Source organism: Heliangelus exortis, chromosome Z, assembly GCF_036169615.1.
Source record: "Heliangelus exortis chromosome Z, bHelExo1.hap1, whole genome shotgun sequence".
NCBI lineage: Eukaryota > Metazoa > Chordata > Aves > Apodiformes > Trochilidae > Heliangelus > Heliangelus exortis.
In genome coordinates, this window is record NC_092454.1 from 72,890,130 (window position 1) to 72,917,217 (window position 27,088).

At 46.3% G+C, this 27,088-nt stretch overlaps 1 protein-coding gene across 1 annotated transcript in view; it reads left to right on the top strand.

Moving 5' to 3' along the window:
- The first annotated feature begins 9,029 nt into the window (after window positions 1-9,029).
- The window catches only part of RHOBTB3 (Rho related BTB domain containing 3), a 29,386-nt gene continuing 11,327 nt past the window's right edge, over window positions 9,030-27,088 (top strand). Inside the window, exons 1-6 of the mRNA XM_071731687.1 lie at window positions 9,030-9,088; window positions 10,412-10,643; window positions 18,583-18,775; window positions 22,795-22,943; window positions 24,408-24,519; window positions 26,314-26,673. Of these exons, the coding sequence (XP_071587788.1) occupies window positions 9,030-9,088; window positions 10,412-10,643; window positions 18,583-18,775; window positions 22,795-22,943; window positions 24,408-24,519; window positions 26,314-26,673 (1,105 nt within the window). The remainder of the gene's footprint in view (window positions 9,089-10,411; window positions 10,644-18,582; window positions 18,776-22,794; window positions 22,944-24,407; window positions 24,520-26,313; window positions 26,674-27,088) is intronic.

Sequence of the window (27,088 nt, forward strand, 5' to 3'; positions counted from 1 at the left end):
GAAAAAGGAAAAAGGAAAAAGGAAAAAGGAAAAAGGAAAAAGGAAAAAGGAAAAAGGAAAAAGGGGAAAAGGGGAAAAGGGGAAAGGAAAAAGGAAGAGAAAAGAGAGAAAAGAGAGAAAAGAGAAAAGAGAGAAAAGAGAGAAAAGAGAGAAAAGAGAGAAAAGAGAGAAAAGAGAGAAAAAGAGGAGAGAAAAGAGAGAAAAGAGAGAAAAGAGAGAAAAGAGAGAAAAGAGAGAAAAGAGAGAAAAGAGAGAAAAGAGAGAAAAGGAAAAAGTAAAAAGAAACACCACCCCTCTCCACCCCAAAAAAAACCCAAAAAACCCCAAACCAATCAAACCAAACCAAACCAAGATGGAAATTTGCCTCTTCTGGAACAAGACATTTTCCTCATTTTCCTCAGGGCTGGATTTTTGGGTTAAATCCTCCTCATCCTGCAGGCAGGGTGGGGCTTCCAGGTGGGAACAAATCCTCCTGATGGAGCTGGATCCAGAGACCTCCTCTGGGAACATCCCCAGGCCCCAGGCTCCTCTCCTTGAAAAAGTGGTGATTGGAAGGGGAAAATAAACAAATAAACAAAAAAAAAATCCCAAAATAAATTAATGAACAAAAAAAAACCCCAACCCCACAACAAACAAAAAGCCCACAAAACAAATGAAAACCAACCCCAAAACAAACAAACAAAAGAAAAAAACAAAAGAAGAAAGAAAAAACAAAGGAAAATGAACCAAAAACAAAAGGAAAAAAAAACCAGCATAAAGGAAAACAAACAAAAAACAAAAGAAAAAAAACAAAATAAAGGAAAACAAACAAAAAACAAAAGAAGAAACAAAATAAAAGGAAAAAAACAAAAAACAAAAGAAAAAACAAAATAAAAGGAAAAAAAACAAAAAACAAAAGAAAAAAACAAAGTAAAGGAAAACAAGCAAAAAACAAAATAAAAAAACAAAATAAAGGAAAACAAACAAAAAACAAAATAAAAAACAAAATAAAGGAAAACAAAAAACAAAATAAAGGAAAACAAACAAAAAAAAAAAAAGAAAAAAACAAAATAAAGGAAAACAAACAAAAAACTCCCCGGTGAAGCACAGAGGACCAAAAATACCATTTTCCCCCATTTTTTAAAAAATGCATTTTTTTTGTTTGAGAGGTGCTATGAAGCCCCCCAGCCACGCAGGCAAATGGGAGCCCCACCCCCCCTCTAATTAATCAGGACTGAGCCCTAATTAAGTTCCCAGGTGGTTCAGGGATGGAATTGGGAGACAAAAAAAAAACCCAAAGAGTTTTCTGTCCCCCCCCCTGGATTTGTGCCGGGAAACCCCTGGTCCAGCACAATTTATAAATAAGGATAAATAAGGATAATTTATAAATTACCCTTCATAAATGAAATATTTAATTTAATTTAAATAAATAAATAAATAAATAAATAAATATGCTTTATATATGAAATATAGATGCTTTACGATTGAAATATTTAATTTACTAAATAAATAAATAAATAAATGAGCTTTATAAACGAAATATTTAATTTAATGAACACCAGTCAAGTCGTTATCACGTTCATTCGTGGGGCACTTATTAATTTATTAATCATGCATTCGATTTCATCTGTCCAATGTTATTATTATTATTATTTTTATTTGTCAGGCCACACCCGGGCCCTCACCTCCACCTGACCTTTGCATTTTTGGTTCTTTAAGAAGGGCAGAAAATGCTGGAATTCTGATAAAACCCGGGGAATGGCAAATTCTGGAAAAAAACACAAAATCCTAAGAGTCATGGGATGGTTTACACATGGGATTGGGGTTTGGTTTTGTGTTGATTTTTGTCTGTTTGGTTTATTTGGCTTTTTCTTTTTTTTTTTCTTTGTTTGGGGTCTTGTTGGTTTGGGGTTTTTTTTTTTGTTGTTTTTTTGTCTTGTTTTTTGTTTGTTTTTTGGGAGATTTTTGGGTTGGGTTGGTAGGGGTTATTTTTTTGTTGTATTTTTGGGGGGGTTTTGTTGGGTTTTTTTCTTTTGTTTTAGGGTTTGTTTGGTTTTGCTTTGTTTTGGGCTGCGGGGCAGGGGTGTGGGCAGCTGCAGGAAAAGGGCTCTTAATTACTTAATTATTCCGGTAATGATAATCCTTAATTAATTAATTCGGTAATGATAATCCTTAATTAATTACTCTGGTAATGATAATCCTATCAGGGCTCCTGCCTGCGGGATGAGCAGCACCTTGGGCTCAGGGGATGGGGAAAGTGTGTGTAGAAAATTGTAATTCTGAGGGCGTGTTTTTTGGTATGATTTTGGGTTTTTTCTTGTTTTCTGTTTGTTTGTTATTTTTGTGGGGTTTTTTGTTTTGGTTTTTTTGGTTTTTTTGTTTGTTTGTTTGTTTGTTTGATTGATTGATTTTTTGTGGTTTTGTTTTGGTTTTCATGTTTTGTATTTTTTTTTTAACATTTTTAAATTTTTTTTTCCTTTTTTTTTTTTTTCTTTTTTTTCCCCATTCTCAGTGTTTATATAACCCGAAAAGTTAAAAAAAAAAACAACAACAAAACGCACAAACCAAGGTAAATAATTTCATTAACTTTTACTCGACTTCACTCCCCATCACCTCAACACCCAACGGACTCAACCCCCTGAAAACAAAACAAAAATTTTTAGTTTTTAGTAAAACACCAACACCCCCTCCCCCCCAGACCAAACCCTCCCCCCGCGATGACGTCACCGGCCCCGCCCCACGGCGCGTGCCCCGCGATGACGTCACGGGGCGGGTGTGACGTAGCAGTAAAAGGGGAAAGAGCGAGGGGGTGAGGAGGGGTCAACCCCACCCCCACCCCGACCCCACCCCGACCCCACCCTGACCCCACCCTGACCCCGCCCCGAGTGACAGCGGTGACCATTGGTACCACGACCCAACAACCCTGACACCAACAACACCCTGACAACAACACCTTGATAACAACAACACCCTGATAACAACACCCTGCTACTACAACCCCTGCTGCTAACCACCCTCCTACTACCACCTCTGCTACTACAACCCCTGCTACTCCTACCCTGCTGCTCACACCCACACCTTTCTCCCTGCTGCTGGTTACTCCACTGCTACTCACACCTCTGCTACTCACACCTCTGCTACTCACACCTCTGCTGGTCACACCTCTGCTGCTCACACCTCTGTTACTCACACTTCTGCTGCTCACACCTCTGCTACTCACACCTCTACTACTCACAGCTTCGCTACTCACACCTCTGCTACTCACACCCTGGCTACTCACACCTCTGCTACTCACACCTCTGCTACTCACAGCTTCGCTACTCACACCTCTGCTACTCACACCCTGGCTACTCACACCTCTGCTACTCACACCTCTGCTGCTCACACCTCTGCTACTCACACCCTGGCTACTCACACCTCTGCTACTCACACCTCTGCTGCTCACACCTCTCCTGCTCACACCTCTGCTGCTCACACCTCTGCTACTCACACCCTGGCTACTCACACCTCTCAGCTCACACCTCTGCTGCTCACACCTCTCCTGCTCACACCTCTGCTACTCACACCCTGGCTACTCACACCTCTGCTACTCACACCTCTGCTGCTCACACCTCTGCTACTCACACCTCTGCTGCTCACACCTCTGCTATCACACCCTGGCTACTCACACCTCTGCTACTCACACCTCTGCTGCTCACACCTCTGCTACTCACACCTCTGCTGGTCACACCCTCTGCTGCTCACACCTCTGTACTCACACTTCTGCTGCTCACACCTCTGCTACTCACAGCTCTGCTACTCACACCTCTCCTGCTGACACCTCTCCTGCTCACACCTCTGCTACTCACACCTCTGCTACTCACACCTCTGCTACTCACACCTCTGCTACTCACACCCTGGCTACTCACACCTCTGCTACTCACACCTCTGCTGCTCACACACCTCTCCTGCTCACACCTCTGCTGCTCACACCTCTGCTACTCACACCTCTCCTGCTCACACCTCTGCTGCTCACACCTCTCCTGCTCACACCTCTGCTGCTCACACCTCTGCTGCTCACACCTCTGCTACTCACACCCTGGCTACTCACACCTCTCCTGCTCACACCTCTGCTGCTCACACCTCTCCTGCTCACACCTCTGCTACTCACACCTCTGCTGCTCACACCTCTGCTACTCACACCCTGGCTACTCACACCTCTGCTACTCACACCTCTGCTGCTCACACCTCTGCTGCTCACACCTCTCCTGCTCACACCTCTGCTGCTCACACCTCTGCTGCTCACACCTCTGCTACTCACACCCTGGCTACTCACACCTCTCCTGCTCACACCTCTGCTGCTCACACCTCTCCTGCTCACACCTCTGCTACTCACACCCTGGCTACTCACACCTCTGCTACTCACACCTCTGCTGCTCACACCTCTCCTGCTCACACCTCTGCTGCTCACACCTCTGCTACTCACACCCTGGCTACTCACACCTCTCCTGCTCACACCTCTGCTGCTCACACCTCTGCTACTCACACCCTGGCTACTCACACCTCTGCTACTCACACCTCTGCTGCTCACACCTCTGCTACTCACACCTCTCCTGCTGACACCTCTCCTGCTCACACCTCTGCTACTCACACCTCTGCTACTCACACCTCTGCTACTCACACCCTGGCTACTCACACCTCTGCTACTCACACCTCTGCTGCTCACACCTCTCCTGCTCACACCTCTGCTGCTCACACCTCTCCTGCTCACACCTCTGCTACTCACACCTCTGCTACTCACACCTCTGCTGCTCACACCTCTGCTACTCACACCTCTCCTGCTCACACCTCTGCTGCTCACACCTCTCCTGCTCACACCTCTGCTACTCACACCTCTGCTACTCACACCTCTGCTGCTCACACCTCTGCTACTCACACCCTGGCTACTCACACCTCTGCTACTCACACCTCTGCTGCTCACACCTCTCCTGCTCACACCTCTGCTGCTCACACCTCTGCTACTCACACCCTGGCTACTCACACCTCTCCTGCTCACACCTCTGCTGCTCACACCTCTCCTGCTCACACCTCTGCTACTCACACCCTGGCTACTCACACCTCTGCTACTCACACCTCTGCTGCTCACACCTCTGCTACTCACACCTCTGCTGCTCACACCTCTGCTACTCACACCTCTGCTGGTCACACCTCTGCTGCTCACACCTCTGTTACTCACACTTCTGCTGCTCACACCTCTGCTACTCACAGCTCTGCTACTCACACCTCTCCTGCTGACACCTCTCCTGCTCACACTTCTGCTGCTCACACCTCTGCTACTCACACCTCTGCTGCTCACACCTCTGTTACTCACACCTCTGCTACTCACACCTCTGCTACTCACACCTCTCCTGCTCACACCTCTGCTGCTCACACCTCTCCTGCTCACACCTCTGCTACTCACACCTCTGCTACTCACACCTCTGCTGCTCACACCTCTGCTACTCACACCCTGGCTACTCACACCTCTGCTACTCACACCTCTGCTGCTCACACCTCTGCTACTCACACCCTGGCTACTCACACCTCTGCTACTCACACCTCTGCTGCTCACACCTCTGCTGCTCACACCTCTCCTGCTCACACCTCTGCTACTCACACCTCTGCTACTCACACCTCCGCTACTCACACCTCTGCTACTCACACCCTGGCTACTCACACCTCTGCTACTCACACCTCTGCTACTCACACCTCTGCTGCTCACACCTCTGCTACTCACACCCTGGCTACTCACACCTCTGCTACTCACACCTCTGCTGCTCACACCTCTGCTACTCACACCTCTGCTGGTCACACCTCTGCTGCTCACACCTCTGTTACTCACACTTCTGCTGCTCACACCTCTGCTACTCACAGCTCTGCTACTCACACCTCTCCTGCTGACACCTCTCCTGCTCACACCTCTGCTACTCACACCTCTGCTACTCACACCTCTGCTACTCACACCTCTGCTACTCACACCCTGGCTACTCACACCTCTGCTACTCACACCTCTGCTGCTCACACCTCTCCTGCTCACACCTCTGCTGCTCACACCTCTGCTACTCACACCTCTCCTGCTCACACCTCTGCTGCTCACACCTCTCCTGCTCACACCTCTGCTACTCACACCTCTGCTACTCACACCTCTGCTGCTCACACCTCTGCTACTCACACCCTGGCTACTCACACCTCTGCTACTCACACCTCTGCTGCTCACACCTCTGCTACTCACACCCTGGCTACTCACACCTCTGCTACTCACACCTCTGCTGCTCACACCTCTGCTGCTCACACCTCTCCTGCTCACACCTCTGCTGCTCACACCTCTGCTACTCACACCCTGCCTACTCACACCTCTCCTGCTCACACCTCTGCTGCTCACACCTCTCCTGCTCACACCTCTGCTACTCACACCCTGGCTACTCACACCTCTGCTACTCACACCTCTGCTGCTCACACCTCTCCTGCTCACACCTCTGCTGCTCACACCTCTGCTACTCACACCCTGGCTACTCACACCTCTCCTGCTCACACCTCTGCTGCTCACACCTCTCCTGCTCACACCTCTGCTACTCACACCCTGGCTACTCACACCTCTGCTACTCACACCTCTGCTGCTCACACCTCTGCTACTCACACCTCTGCTGCTCACACCTCTGCTACTCACACCCTGGCTACTCACACCTCTGCTACTCACACCTCTGCTGCTCACACCTCTGCTACTCACACCTCTGCTGGTCACACCTCTGCTGCTCACACCTCTGTTACTCACACTTCTGCTGCTCACACCTCTGCTACTCACAGCTCTGCTACTCACACCTCTCCTGCTGACACCTCTCCTGCTCACACTTCTGCTGCTCACACCTCTGCTACTCACACCTCTGCTGCTCACACCTCTGTTACTCACACCTCTGCTACTCACACCTCTGCTACTCACACCTCTCCTGCTCACACCTCTGCTGCTCACACCTCTCCTGCTCACACCTCTGCTACTCACACCTCTGCTACTCACACCTCTGCTGCTCACACCTCTGCTACTCACACCCTGGCTACTCACACCTCTGCTACTCACACCTCTGCTGCTCACACCTCTGCTACTCACACCCTGGCTACTCACACCTCTGCTACTCACACCTCTGCTGCTCACACCTCTGCTGCTCACACCTCTCCTGCTCACACCTCTGCTACTCACACCTCTGCTACTCACACCTCCGCTACTCACACCTCTGCTACTCACACCCTGGCTACTCACACCTCTGCTACTCACACCTCTGCTACTCACACCTCTGCTACTCACACCTCCGCTACTCACACCTCTGCTACTCACACCCTGGCTACTCACACCTCTGCTACTCACACCTCTGCTACTCACACCCTGGCTACTCACACCTCTGCTACTCACACCTCTGCTGCTCACACCTCTGCTACTCACACCCTGGCTACTCACACCTCTGCTACTCACACCTCTGCTGCTCACACCTCTGCTACTCACACCCTGGCTACTCACACCTCTGCTACTCACACCTCTGCTGCTCACACCTCTGCTACTCACACCCTGGCTACTCACACCTCTGCTACTCACACCTCTGCTGCTCACACCTCTGCTGCTCACACCTCTCCTGCTCACACCTCTGCTACTCACACCTCTGCTACTCACACCTCCGCTACTCACACCTCTGCTACTCACACCCTGGCTACTCACACCTCTGCTACTCACACCTCTGCTACTCACACCTCTGCTACTCACACCTCTGTTACTCACACTTCTGCTGCTCACACCTCTGCTACTCACACCTCTGCTACTCACACCTCCGCTACTCACACCTCTGCTACTCACACCCTGGCTACTCACACCTCTGCTACTCACACCTCTGCTACTCACACCCTGGCTACTCACACCTCTGCTACTCACACCTCTGCTGCTCACACCTCTGCTACTCACACCCTGGCTACTCACACCTCTGCTACTCACACCTCTGCTGCTCACACCTCTGCTACTCACACCCTGGCTACTCACACCTCTGCTACTCACACCTCTGCTGCTCACACCTCTGCTACTCACACCTCTGCTACTCACACCTCCGCTACTCACACCTCTGCTACTCACACCCTGGCTACTCACACCTCTGCTACTCACACCTCTGCTGCTCACACCTCTCCTGCTCACACCTCTGCTACTCACACCCTGGCTACTCACACCTCTGCTACTCACACCTCTGCTGCTCACACCTCCGCTACTCACACCTCTGCTACTCACACCCTGGCTACTCACACCTCTGCTTCTCACACCTCTTCTGCTCACACCTCTCCTGCTCACACCTCTGCTGCTCACACCTCTCCTGCTCACACCTCTGCTACTCACACCCTGGCTACTCACACCTCTGCTACTCACACCTCTGCTGCTCACACCTCTGCTGCTCACACCTCTCCTGCTCACACCTCTGCTACTCACACCTCTGCTGCTCACACCTCTGCTGCTCACACCTCTGCTACTCACACCTCTGCTTCTCACACCTCTGCTACTCACACCTCTGCTACTCACACCTCTGCTGCTCACACCTCTCCTGCTCACACCTCTTTGCTGCTGCTGCTACTTGGGACAGGAACTCAGGTTCTTCCTGGTTGGAAAAGGCCTTGTGACACCATTATCAGCAACTAGTGCTCCCTGCTACTAACACCCCAGCTACTAACACCCTGGTTACTAACACCCTGGTTACTAACACCCTGGTTACTAACACCCTGGCTACTAACACCCCAGTTACTCACCCTCTGCCTACTCACCCCCAGTTACTCACCTCCAGTTACTCACCCCCAGTTACTCAACCCCCCAGCTCTGCTCCCCCCTGCCCCCCACCCCCCTCCTCCCCTCCCCCCGTTCCCTCCCGCGCTGCTCCTGCGCGTAACCCCCGCGGTGCCGCCTCCGCTGCCGTTCCCGCCCCCGGAGCTTCCGCAGGATCCCGCGGGGGTCGGGGGGGGGGGGTCTGAGCCCCCCAGGGACACCCCCGGAGTCCGGGTGGGGGGTGCTGGAGGGGATGCCCCCGGCCCAGCCCCGCAGCATCGCCCCGTGCGGGACTCGGAACATGTACGCGGGGTGCGGGGGGATGCGCGGGACGGCTCCGCGCCGGGGCTGGGGTGTCCGGTTGCTTTGCGGGGATTTTATTATTCCTGGTTTATATTTGTATTTATTCTCAATTTTCATTTACTTTGTGTGCTTGGTGTGTTGGCGCTCACTTAATTATACTTAATTTGCACTAATTGCACATCTATGCTTTAGATATTTATCCTCACATTATGTATATTTAAACTTAAATCACATCTATACACTTATTTAAATGTACATCTACAGACTTCCATTTATCTGCATAATCTGCATCTGTGTACTTTATATTAATTGTACCTCTACATGCTTATTCGTATATTTATACTTCTATTTCTACATATTTATTTTAAAATTTACGCTTTTATACTTACTTTTACATTTATTCTTATTTAAATTTACATCTATATACTTACATTTATATTTATACTTTAAAATTTTACATATATATATACATATCTTTACGTTTATACTCATTTAAATTTACTTATCTATATGCTTACATTTATTCATATTTAAATTTACATCTATATAGTTATATTTATTTACATCTTTACGTTTAAATGTACGTCTTTATATATACTGACACTTTTTATAGTGATATATATTTATACTTACATTCATACTTCTATTTATACTTACATTTATACGTGTACATTTTATATTTTATATTTTATATTTTATATTTTATATTTTATATTTTATATTTTATGTTTTATGTTTTATATCTTATATTTTATATTTTATATTTTATTATTTATATTTTATTATTTATATTTTATATTTTAAAACTTTTTTACTATTTTATATTTTGTATTTTATATTTTATTTCATATTTTATATATTATTCATATTTTATTATTTATATTTTATATTTTAAACCGGTTTTTACTATTTTCTATTTTCTATTTTATTTTTTGCATTTTGTATTTTATATTTTATTTTATATTTTATATTTTATTATTTATATTTTATTACTTACATTTTAAAACTTTTTTATCTTTTACATTTTGTATATTTTAAAACTTTTTCTCCTTCTCCTCATGTTTCACTTGGCACAGTTACATCTATGCTCACGCTGGTCTTTACCCCCCCTCTCCATGCCCGGTTATCCCGCTGTTATCCCATTGCTATCCCTGTGTTATCCCATTGCTATCCCGCTGTTATCCCGCTCTTATCCCGTTGCTATCCCGGTGTTATCCCGTTGCTATCCCGCTCTTATCCCGCTGTTATCCCGCTGTTATCCCGTTATTATCCCGCTGTTATCCCGTTGTTATCCCGCTCTTACCCCACCACCGCTCTCTCCCCCCCTCACAGGTCGCTCCGCATCGCGGCTTTCGGCACCGAGCGGGACGGGGGCTGCTCCGAGGGTCTCCCGGAGGCCTCGCTCTTACGGACCTACCTGGCACGGAGCGCTCTGGTTTCGCACTTGGACCGCAGCCCCCCCGCGGGTCCGGGTCCGGGTCCGGGTCCGGTTCCGGCTCTCACCGAGTACCGAGCCCGGCTCTTCGGGAATGTTCCCCTGGTGGTGCACGACTGCCCCGTCTGGGTGAGAGACCCTTCCCCATCTTCTCCCCACCATCCCGGACACCGACACCCCCTCCCCGGGGCAACCTCACCCCGCTCCTGGGCCACCGGGGTTCGGTGGGGGTTGGGTTGCTGATTTCATCCTAAAACAGGCCCTACAAATATCTACCTACAGCTAAAACTACTTTTTTTTTTTTTTTTTTCTTTCTTTCTTTTTTTGGGTTTTGTGGGGTTTTTTGTTTTTTTTTTTTGGTTGGTTTCTTTGTTTTTATTGTTATTTTTGGGGTTTTTTTTTTGGGTCATTTCATTTGGCAAATAATCAGTTTTTCCCATCTTTGACCAAAAAAAAAAAAAAAAACCAAAAAAAAACCGCGGTAAAGAACTGCTGATCTTGCAGGATAATAATTTTGCTTTTTCATGATAATGAGTCATCACACATGAGCATTGTTTCCTTCATCTGAAGGTTAAAGAAAAAAAAAAAAAACAGGTTTGGGTCCTGTCCCAGTTTGGGCCCTATCTCCCAGTTAGTGAGGGAGATAACTCAGCTATGGGGGTATGAGCAGATCAGTGGTTATGTAAGAAGTGATGCTGGTAATCTATATTAAATAATATTTAATGTCTAATTAGTAGCCTTAAAAAAAAAAAAAAAAAAGCTTAGCAGCTTTTAGAAATTAAAACCATAATCCTATCCCCAGGTTGATTTTTGCTGTGCTGGAAGGGAAACTGTCGTGGGTTTGGGGTTTTTTTGGGGGTTTTGGATTGTTGGGGTTTTTATTGGGTTTCATTTTGGTGTTTTGTTGTTTTCCAGGGTTTTTTGTTTGTTTGTTTGGGGGATTTTTTTGGGTTTTGCACAACCTCCTGAACACTGACTTTGTGTCTGTAGGAACTTTTCCACGGGGTTGGGGGGGGTGAGGGAGGTGGGAAGGGACCTGGGGGTTGGGGCAGAGGTGAGGGGCCGGGTGGGAGGTGCAGCTCCTGTGGTTTTTAAGTTGTTCCCTTGGTGTTTGTGGATCAAATCCCTACAGATCTTACCTGGTTTTGCCCTGGAGATATCAGCTTGCTTGGTGTCTGGAGCATTTAATTTCTGAGGCCTCTTGTTTTCCCCCTTCCCAGCTGGAGGAGGCAGGAGAATTTCTGGGAATGAGGAGGAGCAGTTGGCATTTTCCACTTGTTCTGAGGGAAGCTCCTCCTGGCTGGGGTGGTCCTGGTCAGGGGTCTCTCTCCCATCCTCTGGATGCTTGAGGTTTGCCACATCCTGGGGGTCCTTGCTGGAGAGGTGGCAGAGGATGACAGAAAGCCTGGGTTGGTGTTGCTTCAAGTCATGATCCCCATGGAAAAGGATTCTCCTTGGGGTTGCTCTTTGTCCTGGAAAAGCAGTGTGGCTGTGACCTTAAAAGTTTTTTTGTTCTCACCCCCTGCCATGGTCAGGGACCCCTCCCCCAGCCCAGGGTGCTCCAAGCCCCATCCAACCTTGGGCACTGCCAGGGATGGGGCAGCCACAGCTTCTGGGGGCACCCTGGGCAAAGGATTTCTTCCTCATGTCCAACCCCAATCTCCCCCCTTTCATTTTAAGGCCAGCACCCCTTGTCCTGTCACTCCAGGCCTCTGTCAAGTCACCCCCCACAGTTTTCTTGTTTTGTTCTTCAGGAATTATCTTCTTGATACCATTATCACAGAACCCCAGGATGTTTAGGTTGGAAGAGTCCTCCAAGCTCATCCAGTCCAACCTTTGACCAACATCAGCACCAACCACTAAACCCTGTCCTTAAGGACCAGCTCCAAATGCCTTTTAAATGCCTCCAGGGGTGGGGACTCCACCACTCTCCTGGGCCATCCCAAGGCCTGAAATGATGATGCTGAGGATCTCATGATGTCTCTATGAAAGTCCTGCAGCAAGGTTCTCCAGCAGCTGCCAAAAAGTCCTCATGCAGTGATGGGTTAGAGAAGCATGACAGGTCTGCTCCAGGCTGTCAGTGGAAGAAGGCTGTGAAAGGACTGGAGCATGGATCCTGTGAGGAGAGGCTGAGGGAGCTGGGGGTGTTGAGGCTGGAGAAGAGGAGGCTCAGGGGAGACCTCATCACTCTCTACAACTCCCTGAAAGGAGGTTGGAGCCAGGGGGAGGTTGGGCTCTTTTCCCAGGCAACTCTCAGCAAGACAAGAGGACACAAGAGGTCTCAAGTTGTGCCAGGGGAGGTTTAGGTTGGACATTAGAAAGAATTTCTTTCTGGAGAGGGTGATCAGACACTGGAATGGGCTGCCCAGGGAAGGGGTGGATTCTCCATCCCTGGAGATATTTCAAAAGAGCCTGGATGTGGCACTCAGTGCCATGGGCTGGGAACCACGGGGGGAGTGGATCAAGGGTTGGACTTGATGAGCTCTGAGGTCCCTTCCAACCCAGCCAGTTCTAGGATTCTCTGATTCTGTGATTCTCTGAGGGCTGGAGTGCTTGTCCTTGGGCAGGATGTCATCATCATCACGGATGACACATTGTGGAGATAAATAGCTATGGGATGTAGCTTTCTTAATCTGGGGACAAAGTGTCCCTGTTTCCAGGACCAGGCTGGTCTCTCTGTGTCCATCACTGGGTGAATCACCATGTCCTGCCCCACATCTCCAAAGCAGCATTGCCCACCCTGACCTGCAGAGGACAAATAGACAAGTGGGATGTGAAGAACTAGGGAAAGTGTATGTGTGTGCTGACATCCGTGATGAATATTCTGGTTTTAAGATATTATTAGACACCCAGAGAACCAGAGGATGTCTGAGGTTGTGAGGGAGCTCAGAGCTCACCCCCTTCAACCCCCCTGCCATGCCCAGGGACACCTCTCATCCAGCCCAGGTTGCTCCAAGCCCCATCCAACCTGGCCTTGAACACCTCCAGGGAGGGGGCAGCCACAGCTTCTCTGGGCAATCTGTTCCAGAGGCTCAGCACCCTCCTGATGAAGAACTTCTTCCTCAGATCCAGCCTGAACCTCTTCTCCTGCCCTTTCCATCCATTTCCTCTTCTCCTCTGCTTGGACACTCTGATGCAAAGTCCCTCTCCATCCTTCCTGGAGGTTCCCTTCAGGGAATGGGGGGCAGGTCTAAATTCTTTAGGGGTCTGGTTGCCATTCCACTGTCCTGGTGCAGTCTGCAGCTTCAGTCCCTGCACACTGAATTTTCCTCTGTCTGTGTGCAAGTGAAAACTGCAGGGGGGGGAAAAAAAAAAAGTACAGGCAAGATTTGTAGTGTCTGATGGCAGGTGATTCTTCCCCCACTTCAGACTGAAGCATTCAGCAGCTCCAGTTCATATTTTGGTGATTTTTAATTGTCGTCGTCATTTAATTGCGATGCTGGGAAATACATGGACAAAAAAATGGACAGAAACTGAAACTGAAAGAAATGGAAAGGAAGAAAACGTGACTGTGAGTGTCCTCCTGTCTGAGTCACCTCTCATGTTCTCTGCTCAAAGGACAGGACAGTGTTCCATCCCTGGGCTTGGGAAATCTTCATCTTTTTAATTATTTTCCTCTGTGAGGCCCCTCTTGGGTTGTTTTTCCTTTTCCCCAGGGAACAACACCTCCAGTTATTTTTACATCACCCCCTTCCCAAAAGGGGCAGGGTAAAATCCAGGGGATGGGGATGGATGCTGTGATGTGTTTGCACCTCACATCATGAAAAGATGCTTTTCTGCCTGCTTTCTTTTTCTGTTTGTCTGTTTGGGTTTTCTTGGTTTTGGGTTGGTTTTTTTTTCAGTTCCTTGTGCCCTGAGGTGAAGGCTGCCATCCTTAACCTGTCTGAATGTAAAGGAATCTGATCCACTTTTAAATTTTACTTATTACTTTTAGTAATCCACTCACATTACTGCCTCAATAAAAAACCCTGTAGCTTGCAACTTTAAATTTTTCAGCAATATCTCATCCTTTCTCATTTTTGAGCTGGTCTGTCTGGAGTTGTCAGTTTACAACAAGTGGGCCTATCCCAGCAAATCATTTTCCATCCTGCGTTCTTCATTTTTGCTTCTCACAAGTAATTATTAAGTTGCTTTGTGAGAGGACAACACAGGACAATGCTGGCCTTCATTAGTTTTGTTTCTGGGTCAGCTCAACCAGTTAAAGCTGTTTTGGAAAGGGCTTGAGTGAAAAATGGCATTCCAGGGCTGTGGGCCTGAATTCCCTTGATTTCTGAAGATTTCGTGGAATTTATTTCTTCTGTGATGTTTGCTGCTGAGCTGAGCAAGTTCAGGGTTTTAGTAAGTTACAGGGGTTATGGCCACAAAATTTATTCTGCTATGGATGTGGCTGGATGAGAAATCACAGAGAAACCTTGAAAAAAGTGGGGAAGGTTCTGGTCTGTGGAGTGGAGAGAAAAGAAGGAAAAGAAGGTTCTGCTCCTGGAGGTTTCTCTAAAAAGGATCTGTATAGGGGTCCTGGAAGATGAAATTCCCAGTATTCCCAGTGCATCCCCCTTGGATCCTGGGGGAATCCCAGAGGAAGGGTCCTCAGGGGTGTCCAGGCTGCCCCAAAGAGCTTTCTTTTTGGTCTGGTTGGAGGTGGGGATGCTGGCAGCAGCTTTCAGAAGGAGCGTGGGCATTGCAGGGGCAGGCTGGATTTCACTGCCCTGCCATAAAGGCATTCATAAATAATTTTTTTACAAAGCAAGTATTATCCTCTCGAGGGGGCATGTGGTTTTTTGAGGGGTTTTTTTTTTGTTGGCTTTTTTTTTTTTTTTTTTTGTAGGAAAAAGCTCTTTGTTGTCTCTGAGGGCTTTGTTTTCAATGTTGGAGGAGTATGATTTAGTGATGTGCAGAGTACATAATGTGTCATGGAGACATGCATGGAAAAAATGGGGCTTTCTCCTATGGGGAGGAGCAGTTATAATTAATAAGCTCATATTATAATAGCCTTAGCAGTGCAGTTGGTTTTTTTTTCCTCTTTTCACTGCCTGTCCTGGGATTTGGGCTGCCCAAGAGCAGGCAGCACCATGAGGAGCAGCTGGCAGATTTCATAGATGGACCCTGGGGTTAAAGTTATTCCTGGACCTGAGCTAAAGATGTAAAAAGATCTAAAGAACCTGCCTCTGTCCTTTCTGCATGAAATCTTCCCCAAAAGCCACCCTCAAGGAGGCCCCAGATGCTCAGTGACACCTCGGGCAAATTCATTGTCAGAGGGTGATTTTTTTAAGTTCTTATGTCCATGTTTTAATGTTTTGGTAGAAGATCTGATTTTGGGAAGTGGAACTAGGTTGGAACTGGATGATCTTTGAGGTCCCTTCCAGCCCAACCACTTCATGTCTGAAGCACAGATATTTTTGGGGGGGCATTTTCCTAGCACAGAGCAGCTGCACACTCTATTATTTGTTTCATATTTTACTCTTAAACCTTCTTTATGCTAAACATTCACATCTCTACTAAAAATTCTCTGTTGATGCTCATTAGGTAAATTGCATCAAAGCTGTCCTGTGAAAATTCTCTATTTCTGTCTGGCCATGCCATCAGGCTCTGCTGGCTGCCTCAAAGCCTTGCAGCTGGTGGCCTTGCTAGAACTGCTAAACTTGTCTCTATCTCTTTACTTTATATTCTTAGCACAGCCTGAATGGTTGTCTTAAAACCTGGTGGAAATTTTCCTTAGCCTGGGATTATAATGGTCTCTGAGCTGACTGAAAAAGCAAATACCAAAAGCAGTGCTCCTGGCAACTCAGTGAATGATGGAACAGCTATTTTTTGTCATTTGTTATTTGCTTGTCATTTTCTTCTTGCAGAACAGGGATGTCTGTGAAGGAAATTAATAGGAATACCTCGTACACCTCGAGTTTATTTCCTGACTAATTTTTTTTTTGTGAAGACAAGACCTGCAGTGTGTATAATGAGCACTGACATCCTTGGCAAATATTTGCCAGCTGGGACGTTTGAGTGAAGTGTGTGCTGCTTCTCATGGTGGAGAGCCACAGGTTTCAAACACTGTCTCTCTTGAAGTCATCAGAAAGAACTCTGTTGACATTTCCAGCCCCTTGTTGAGACCCTGTAATCTTTCCATATGTGTTCTCATGGCCCCTGTCTGTAATGCTCCTGTTTCTGCCACCTGTTCTTCAGAAATCACACTGGGCTTTCCCAGCCCTTGGAGGCTCAGTTCATCATCATCATCATCATCATCTTCATCAATGATCCAGATGAGGGGACTGAGTGCTTCCTAAACATGTTTGTAGACAGCAGAAAATTGGGTAGAAGTGTTGATCTGCCTGAGGGTAGGAAGGGTCTGCAGAAGGATCTGGACAGGATGGATCCATGGGATGAGGCCCCACAGGACAGGATGGATCCATGGGATGAGGCTCCACAGGACAGGATGGATCCATGGGATGAGGCTTCACAGGACAGGATGGATCCATGGGATGAGGCTCCACAGGACAGGATGGATCCATGGGATGAGGCTTCACAGGACAGGATGGATCCATGGGATGAAGCTCCACAGGACAGGATGGATCCATGGGCTGAGGCCCCACAGGACAGGATGGATCCATGGGATGAGGGCCCACAGGACAGGATGGATCCATGGGATGAGGCCCCACAGGACAGGATGGATCCATGGGATGAGGCCCCACAGGACAGGATGGATCCATGGGATGAGGGCCCACAGGACAGGATGGATCCATGGGATGAGGCCCCACAGGACAGGATGGATCCATGGGATGAGGCCCCACAGGACAGGATGGATCCATGGGATGAGGCTCCACAGGACAGGATGGATCCATGGGCTGAGGCCCCACAGGATCCATGGGTTTGATGCCACTTTGGAGAGGCTGCAGCAGGACAAGTGCCAGGTCCTGCCCTGGGGTCACCCCAAGCCCAGGCAATGCTCCAGCCTTGGGGCAGAGCAGATGGAAAGTGCCTGGGGGAAAAGGAGCTGGGGGTGTTGGTCAACACCCAGCTGAGCACGAGCCAGGGGTGCCCAGGTGGCCAAGGTGGCCACCAGCATCCTGGCTGGGACCAGCACTGGGGTGGGCAGCAGGAGCAGGGCAGGGATGGTCCCCATGTGCTGGGCACTGGGGAGGCTGCACCCCCAATCCTGGGGTCAGTTCTGGGGTCCTCAGGAGCAGAAGGACATTGAGGTGAGTTGGACTTGGTGGTCTCAGATGTCTTTTCCAAATCTGACAATTCTAAAAAAAAAATAAGTATTATAAACAATGATTTTTTTGCTCCAAGCCCCATCCAACCTTCAACACTGCCAGGGATGGGGCAGCCACAGCTTCTGGGGGCACCCAGGGGCTCAGCACCCTCACCCCAAAGGATTTCTCCTCTCCATCATCCCTCTTGCAGCTGGAAACTTTTGCCCCTGGTCCTATCAGTGCAGACCCTGACATAAATCTCATCTTAATTTCCTCCCCTTTGAAGTCCTCACTCAAGTACTCACCATGAGTCATGCATGGTGAGTTGGAGAAGAGAGCTTGGTGATGTGATCAGAGTTTTTATCCAGAGGATGATGGTGCTGGGTGCCCCAGAGGAGCTGTTTTGAAGCAGACACACAGAAAAAAAACCCCAAACAAACCCACAGACCCAGGTGATGGAACTGGTGCTTGAAGGCTGATAAATAAACAGCCTGGTTCTGTGTCACCCTCACCCTGAAATGTTGGTATGAATTGCTGCAAACCTCACCACGCAGGCTGCTCTGTTTTTCCATGAAGTAATTAAAATGATAAGTATTTATATGTTTTGTGTATTTTATGTTGTTTAATATTTATAAAATGCTTAATATATTATATATATAGTTATATAAGTATATAAATATAAAATTATAGGAGTAAATAAATAAAATATATTTGTTGTTTGTTACAATGAGCAGCTACAATGTTCTCTCAGCATGAATTCTGCTGCTTGTTGCACATCTTCAAACGAAAGATGAAGTTAAAAAAAAAAACCAACAAACCTCTCTAAGGCTTTGCATTAACAGGGGTTTTGTTTGTTTGTTTTTTGTTTCCTTTCTGCTTAGGACATGTTTGACAGTGACTGGTACACCTCCTGCAGGCTGCTGGGAGGGGCTGATGTTGTTGTGATTAAATACTCAGTTAATGACCAGGCTTCATTCCAAGGGCTGAGGGACAATTACCTCCCCATGATACAACGAGCCCTCAGCCACTGCTCCATCCCCGTCATCATTTCTGCTCTTGGAGCAAGGAAAAACGGTGTGTCTGACCCTCTCTGTCCTCACCCTGCTTAATTAACCCTGCTAATTAACCCCTGACCTCCCCTGGTGGGGCTGACAGACACAGAGGGGGTGAGGCTGTGAGGAGGGCAGGGTGTAGCTGGAGTAGAGATGGAGTAGAGCTGTGGTAGAGGTGCAGAGTATCTCTGGTGTAGCTGTGGGGTACCCAGGGCTTAACTCTAAGCAGGCATAGGATAGCTCTGGTATGGGTTTAGTATAGCTATAGTATAGCTCTAGTATAGCTGTAGTAGAGTTCTGGTAGAATTCTGGGATAAATTTAATATAGTAGAGCTCTGGTATAGCTGTAGTAGAGCTCTGGTAGAATTCTGAGATAAATTTAATACAGATATAGTAGAGCTCTGGTATTTTTGTAGTAGAGCTCTGGTATAATTCTGGGATAGATTTAGTATAGCTATAGTATAGCTCTAGTATAGCTGTAGTAGAGCTCTGGTAGAATTCTGGGATAGCTGTGGTAGAGCTCTGGTATAGCTCTGGTACAGCTGTAGTAGAGCTCTGGTAGAATTCTGGGATAAATTTGCTATAGTATAGCTCTGGTATAGTTGTAGTAGAGCTCTGGTATAATTCTGGGCTACTTGTAGTAGAGATCTGGTATAATTTTGGGATAAATTTAATACACATATAGTATATCTCTGGTATTGTAGTACAGGTCTGGTATAAACCTGGTTTAGATTTAGTATTGCTATAGTATAGCTATAGTATAGCTGTAGTAGAGCTATAGAGTAACTCAGAAATAATTCTGGCCTATCTGTAGTAGACCTCTGGTGTAGCTGTGCTGTAGCTATGGTATATGTGTAGAATGTCTGTGGTATAGCTATGGTATGCCTATGTTTTAACTCTTACAGACATAATATAGCTATAGTATAGATATGGTGTAGCTCTGGTGTAGCTTCCATGTATCTCTGGAGTAGCTGTGGTACAGACCTGGGAAAGCTCTGCTGTATATATGGTGTGGGTGTAGTAAAGCTCTGGTATAGGTGTAGTATAGCTCTAGTATAGCAGTGGTATAGCTCTGGTATATCTGTGGGGTACCCCTGGCACAGTGTAGCTATAGTAGAGTACTGGTATAGCTGGTGTGTAGGTTTGGTGTAGGTAAGGTGTAACTCTGGTGTAGCTGTGGAGTAGCCATGGTAGAGGACTGGTGTAGCCCTTGCATAGCTATGGTATAGATTTGGTGTATACATCTGTGTATACATGTATACATCTGTGGTGTAACTCTACTACAGCTATAGTATAGCTCTTGTAGTAGCTGTGGTGTAGGTGTTAGCTGAGGTATAGCTATAGTAGAGCTCTGGTGTAGCCATAGCTATAGTATAACTGTGTGTATCTATGGTATGGCTATGGTATAGCTATAGAATATCTCAGCTATGGCTGTGATACAGGTCTAGTACAGCTTTTGTGTAACTCTGGTGTAGCTATGGTACAGCTGTGGTGTATGTCTTTGTATATCTTATCCCTTATAGTATATCTTTGGTATAGCTGTGATATAACTCCACTACAGATACTGTATAGCTGTAGTATACATATGGTATAGCTCTTCTGTAGCTATTGTATAGCTAAAGCACCAGTTTGGTGGTGTAGCTCTGGTATGCTTATGGTATATGTATGGTGTACCTCTGCTATAGCTCTGCTCTAGCTATGGTATGGCTCTGGGGTAGCTATTGTATAGCCTTAGTATGGATATAGTATACTGTTTAGTATAGATATACTACAGTCACCTATAGCTAAGGTGTGCTATGGTGTAGCTCTAGTGTAGCTGTCATCTCTCTCTGGTGTAGATACTAACAGGATAGCTTTGGTGTAGCTGAGGTGTAGTAAAGCTGTGGTATAGCTGTTGTAATGGTACAGTGATAGTACAGCTGTTGTACAGCACTTGTCAGCCTGTAGTACAGTTGTGGTAGGGCTGTAGTAGAGCTGTGGTGCAGTGTAGGGGGGTGTAGCTGTAGCTGTAGTATAACTCACTACTCATCATCTCCAGGTTGTCTGCCTGGCTCTCTTCTTGATATCCCTTTGCTCTTCTGAGTCAGGGGGGGTTGAGGTTGTTTTTTTTTTGGTTGGTTCAGGTTTTTTTGTTTGGTTGGTTGGTTGGTTGGTTTGGCTTGGTTTGGTTTTTGTGGTTTTTTTGGTTTGTTTTTTTTTTTTCCCTAAAGCCCTGAATGCAAAACTTCTGTGGGGTCTCAGTTACTTTGTGAGTTTGAGTACAACAAGTGTTTCTGAGCATCCCTCCTGGTGTGAGTAGGGAACGTGATGGGTGTCCATGTAGGCTTTTATTTTATTTATTTAATAATAATATTTTATAATATCATACTGCATATAATAATTATTTAATAATAATATTTTATAATATGCAAAGATACACAAGGTATGTCTGTGAATGCCTACTGATAAAGAACCCTCCAACAATTATAGATTTATTTTGTTTTCTTTGGTACTGATCACACCTTTTTATGCTCTAATTTATCAGTAGTAAATCTGCTATTCTGGAGGGAAAATTCTTGTCCTCCCAACACCTCTTCTTACACTTTTTATGTGTGTGTATGCCCCAATCTGAGTGACTCCACCACTGGTATTTTTCTTTTCCACTTTATTTATTTTTTTAATTTTTATTTATTTTTTTTTTTAATGTCTTCCTCCCTAAATAATGTGTCTGTGGGAGAAGTGTGGCTCTCCAGCCACGGTTTCTTTCTGGGACCTGCTGGGGCAGACTGCAGTGCACACACAGAGCTCTTTTGGTATGTGTGAACACAGCAGTTTGCTCACACAGATTACTGAGATCTTAATCCTCTCTGGTGGCAAACGGTGCTGCCAAAAGCAATTTTTGCAAAGAAAGCTGTGTTATGACTTACCAGTTGCAGGGCAGGGTGATTCAATGTCAGGCACGGGTGGCTCACCCATGATTTTTATCACCTAACCAGCATCAGCTTCCAAAATATTTGTTCTGGCGTTAAAAAAAGTTTGGGTTGTTGTGTTTTTGGTTTTGTTTTTTTTTGTTTTTTTTTTTTGTTTGGTTTGTTTTGGTTTTTTTTGGTTTTTTTTTGTTTTGTTTTTTCTTCAATTAAACCCCATCCTTCAGGATCTGCAGGCTGGCACAGCCAAGATTGCTGGAACTTTTCCTGTTCTGTTCCTGCAGGGGCAGGCCATGCTAATTAATCAGGTTTTAAGGGTGACATTAATGAGTGGCAGCACCTGGAGGCTCACTCAGCACCTGAGCATATCAGGGTGCTGCAGCCCTCAGCCAAACTGCTGCCAGCCCTGCTTTGATTTTCTGCCCTCATAAAGCTGAATGTGAATTAATGCTGATGCAGGGTAAGCTTTTGTAAAGCAGTTATTATTTTGAGTTAATGATAACTTTGGGGTGGGGTTTTTTTGGGCGTTACTCAGGTGTTTCTTACTATAAAGTAGCTGTGTCTCCACTTCCCTTCTGGTTCTTTTCTAAATAATACAACTCTGGGGTTGTTTGGGAAGCTGAATGTTCTGGATTACTTCCCAAAAATGAAGTGAAATTTTGTGTGAGAGAAAAGATGTTTTAGAGTGAGAGAAAGGATGCATGGAGAAGTTCTAAATATTTCCAGACTGTTAGTAAATCAGCACTTGGAAACAAATCATAAAAGTTCCCCAAGTAAGTTAAAATTATTTGTCTTTTGGTTGACATAAAAAGTGGTGATTGTGTTATTTCTTAAGCTCCCAGAAACAGTCAATTAAAAATTTGCACCAGGAAAGAAGACAGCATAATACTCATTTCTCAGAGCTTTCAGGTTCCTTGTGGCTTAATTAGGACTGTCCTAAATTAGTCAGCAACACCTTTGTACCCTCATCACAAGCAAGGTGTTGAGCACACCAAACATAAATAGCTCTGATGATGCTTTTCCCCATCCCCCATACTCCACTAGTGAAAGTACAGCCTTTTTATTAGGCTATAATAAACTTCCTAAAAATGTTGCTTTGTCATTAATTTTTTAATTAATTAATCTCCCCCAGCAGTGCCCTGCACCTGTCCCTTGTGCACCTCAGACAGGAGGGGCTGTGTGACCACCTCAGAAGGGGTGCAGCTGGCCAAGGAGCTGGGGGGCACCTACCTGGAGCTCCACACTCTCAATGACTTCTACGTCCAGAAGTGCTTTGGAGGAGTGGTGAGTGGCACTTTTCATAACAGCCTTTCCTTTTTTTATTTGTTTATTTGTTTATTTCCTATTTATTATTGCCTGCTCCACAGAATTAGGGGCCTACCCCTTAAGGACAGGGTTTAGTGGTTGGTGCTGGTGTTGGTCAAAGGTTGGGCTGGATGAGCCTGGAGGTCTCTTCTCTTCCAACCTAAACATCCTGGGATTCTGGGATTATTTCCACTTCAGTTTTATGAGCTGTTTTTAAGTTCAGCCTTTTTAATATTTTTTTTTTTTGTTGTCGTTATTATTTTTTTGGAACTTTTTGGTTGCTCTCCCAGTGACATTCAGGCTGGAACAAGAAATCTCTTCAGCAGAAGGATTCATTATTTCATGGAACTGTAGAACCCTACAACCATGACAGCTGGAAAAACCCTCCAAGATCACCAAGTCCAACCATCAGCCCAACCAACTAAAACATGTCCTGGAGTTCCTCATCCACACCTTGTTTTTTGAACCCCTCCAGCGATGATGGGGACTCCACCACCTCCCTGGGCAACCTGGGCCCCTCTTTCCATGAAGAAATTGTTGTTAATCTCCAATCTGCACCTCCCCTGGTGCAACGTGGGGCCTTTTGGTCTCATCCCATCACCAGTTACGTGGGAGAAGAGACCAACCCTCCCTCCCCCAGGACCCAGACCCCTTTCAGGTGGTTGTCCAGAGCAATGAGACCACCACCACCACCCCTGTTGTTGTCCCTGGTGTGTAGGTACAGGGTGTTTCCCATGGGATTTGAGGGAACTTGTGATGTCTGGCACAACAGCAAGCCAATTATTTATTAGGCCCCTTCATTCCCAGTTTAAAAATAAAAACAAGCTGGAGGGCTTGGCTTTGGGCTTGTTATAGAGTGTAGACCTTAGAGGACCTGGTGGAAAATATAATTAGCCTATCTTTCTCTCAAGCTCAAGAAAGTTGCATCAGGATGGAATCCTCTATATGATGAGCACTGTTTATGGTGCATAAGTTTACTATGAGAAAAAAAAAAAAAAAAAAAAAAAGAAAAGGTTTTACAGCATTGTCCAGGCTGACTTAATTTAATAATCCCCTTTGGGAAATTAATTTTATAATGAGTTTATTGAACAGAGAAGACTTTCTCTCCCCTTGTCAGAAGGGACATGACACAGATTATTACACATTACCCACCAAGTCCTGTTCTCTGTAATTCTGTAATTAGCACCTGGGGAAGCTGGCAAAATTAATACCTTTGTGCCTGTCATTTCTGGGTGGGTGAAACGGGAGAGAATTACCCCCTACCAGTTGAGTAAAAAACCTTTTAAATTTTGCTGATTCCAGCTACATTTAGTTGCTGCTCTTCTGGGTGACTGTTCACCATCCTGCAAACAGCATCTACTTGTTTGATGTCCATGTTGTTCACAAATAATTATAATTTTTATTATTTTTTAAAGAAAAAAACCCCCATGTGTTGTGTTCTAGCTGGAATATTTTATGATCCAAAGCCTGAACCAGAAGTCCTCTGAGAAAATGAAGAAGAGGAAAAAGATGCAGAAGTGCCCTGGAGTTCAGCCCCCTCAGCTAGAGCAGCCAGGTCTGCTTCATTAGCATCCCTCATTACCTGTGCCACATGCTTTGCCTAATTAACATCTGGCAATCATCCTGTGGGCTGTGCTGTGTTTTAGCTGCATCACCTTCTGGTGATGGCTGGATTAACCTGGGGAGAGCTGTGGAGGAATATGTCACATTGCCAGGGGACTGTAATTAATTCCAGCCAAGAACAACATTAGGAGCATTTTTCCAGGTGAAAAGGTGAATTGGTAAAAGCTGCACATCACAGCTCTGAAGGTTAATTACAAGGAAAGCCATTGCATCTTTTTTTTTTTTTTGCTATTTGACATTATCAGTAAGTAGTATTTTTTTGTTTGCTGCCAAGGCAGCAGGGGAGAGGTGCACGGCCCTGCACATGGCTCCTGAGCACCCCTGTCACTTGTGCAGTGAAATAACGACAGGCACTGCCTCTAAAAGTGTTGTTTTCTTCTCATATTTACTGGAAATTGGCTCACATCCTCTAGTTTTGGGAGGTTTCTCTCAAAAGGGCCCTAAGGAGTTTTCATAAAAGAATGAACACTGTAATAAATAGAATGTTTCTTGTCTTTGTTGTTTTACTATGCTGAATATTTCCATTTTTAAGAGCATTTTCCTATTTTACAATTCTTCTTGTTTCATTGAACTAAATATTTCCATTTTTAAGTTAATCTCCCTATTTTGTAGTACTTCTTGTTTTACTATGCTATATAGTCCCATTTTAAGAGCATTTTCCTATTTTACAGTAGTTTTTGTTTTACTGAACATTTCCCCTTTTAAGAGCATTTCCTACTTTATAAGTTTCTGGTTTATGATTTCCATTTTAAGAGCATATTCCTATTTTATATTAGTTTTCATTTTACTATATAAACATTTCCGTTTTCAAGAGCATTTTCCTATTTCATAGTATTTCTTGTTTCACTGAACTAAATATTTCCATTTTTAAGAGCATTTTTAAATTTTATACTACTTCTTGTTTTACTAAGCTACTTCCATTTTTAAGTTGATTTTCCTATTTTAAAATACTTCTTGTTTCACTATACTAAACATTTCCATTTTTAAGAGCATATTCCTAGTTTATATTAGTTTTTGTTTTACTACACTAAACATTTCCATTTTAAGATAATTTTCCTATAACATTTCTGTTTTTAAGACCATTTTCCTATTTTATAACACTTCTTTCTTCACTATACCAAATTTTCCCATTTTTAAGACTGTTTTCCTATTTTTACCCCAACCTCCATCACCATTCCCCATCCCACCACTCACCACACACCGTTCCCTTGCCGTTTTTGGGTCGGTTTCACCATTTTTCCTTCCTCCGTGCCTTTTTTTACAGCCCGTCCCATTGCCCCCTCTGTGGGTGTCTCGGGTGGGTGTCTCGGGTGGGTGTCTCGGGTGGGTGTTCAGGGATGTGTTCTCCTCCTCAGGACTCCTCATGTGGGTGTTCAGGGTTGTGTTCTCCTCCTCAGGACCCCGCGGGTGGGTGTTCAGGGATGTGTTCTCCTCCTCAGGATCCCTCGGGTGGGTGTTCAGGGATGTGTTCTCCTCCTCAGGACCCCTCGGGTGGGTGTTCAGGGATGTGTTCTCCTCCTCAGGATCCCTCGGGTGGGTGTTCAGAGATGTGTTCTCCTCCTCAGGATTCCTCATGTGGGTGTTCAGGGATGTGTTCTCCTCCTCAGGACTCCTCGGGTGGGTGTTCAGGGTTGTGTTCTCCTCCTCAGGATTCCTCATGTGGGTGTTCAGGGTTGTGTTCTCCTCCTCAGGACCCCTCTCCCCATCCCTGCCTCCTCTCCCACAGGGAAGATGCCGATCCTGCGGCCCGAGCCCTCCCGCTTCACCTCCGACCTGCGGGGCCTCCTCCTGGGCAGCTGCCCCTGCTCTGACGTCGCCTTCCTCCCCGAGGACCTCAGCATGGCGGTGCCAGCCCACCGGGTCATCCTCTGCTCCGCCAGCCCCCTCTTCACCCTGCTCTTCAGGGTACGGAGCCCCCAGGACCCCATGGAGGAGGCGGTGGTGCGGGCGGCGGGCAGGCTCTTCACGGTGAGGCCTGGGGACGCCTTCCCTGGGGACCATCGGCAGCTCCCCAGCACCAGGGTGGTGGTGAAGGACCCCATCTTCTGCTCCTGCCTTACAGACATCCTCCACTTCATCTACTCAGGTAACACACACCGTGCTCTGACGGCTGCTGGATGAGGGGTGCGTGGTGGGGATCACCCTGAGGAACCCTTCTCTGGTGTTGGTGTTGGTGTCACCCTGAGTAGCCCTTCCCTGGTGTTGGTGTTGGTGTCACCCTGAGGAACCCTTCCCTGGTGTTGGTGTCACCCTGAGGAGCCTTTCCCTGGTGTTGGTGTCTGTGGTGTCACCCTGAGGAACCCTTCCCTAGTGTTGGTGTTGGTGTCACCCTGAGGAACCCATCCCTAGTGTTGGTGTTGGTGTCAACCTGAGGAACCCTTCCCTGGTGTTGGTGTCACCCTGAGGAGCCTTTCCCTGGTGTTGGTGTCTGTGGTGTCACCCTGAGGAACCCTTGCCTAGTGTTGGTGTTGGTGTCAACCTGAGGAACCCTTCCCTCGTGT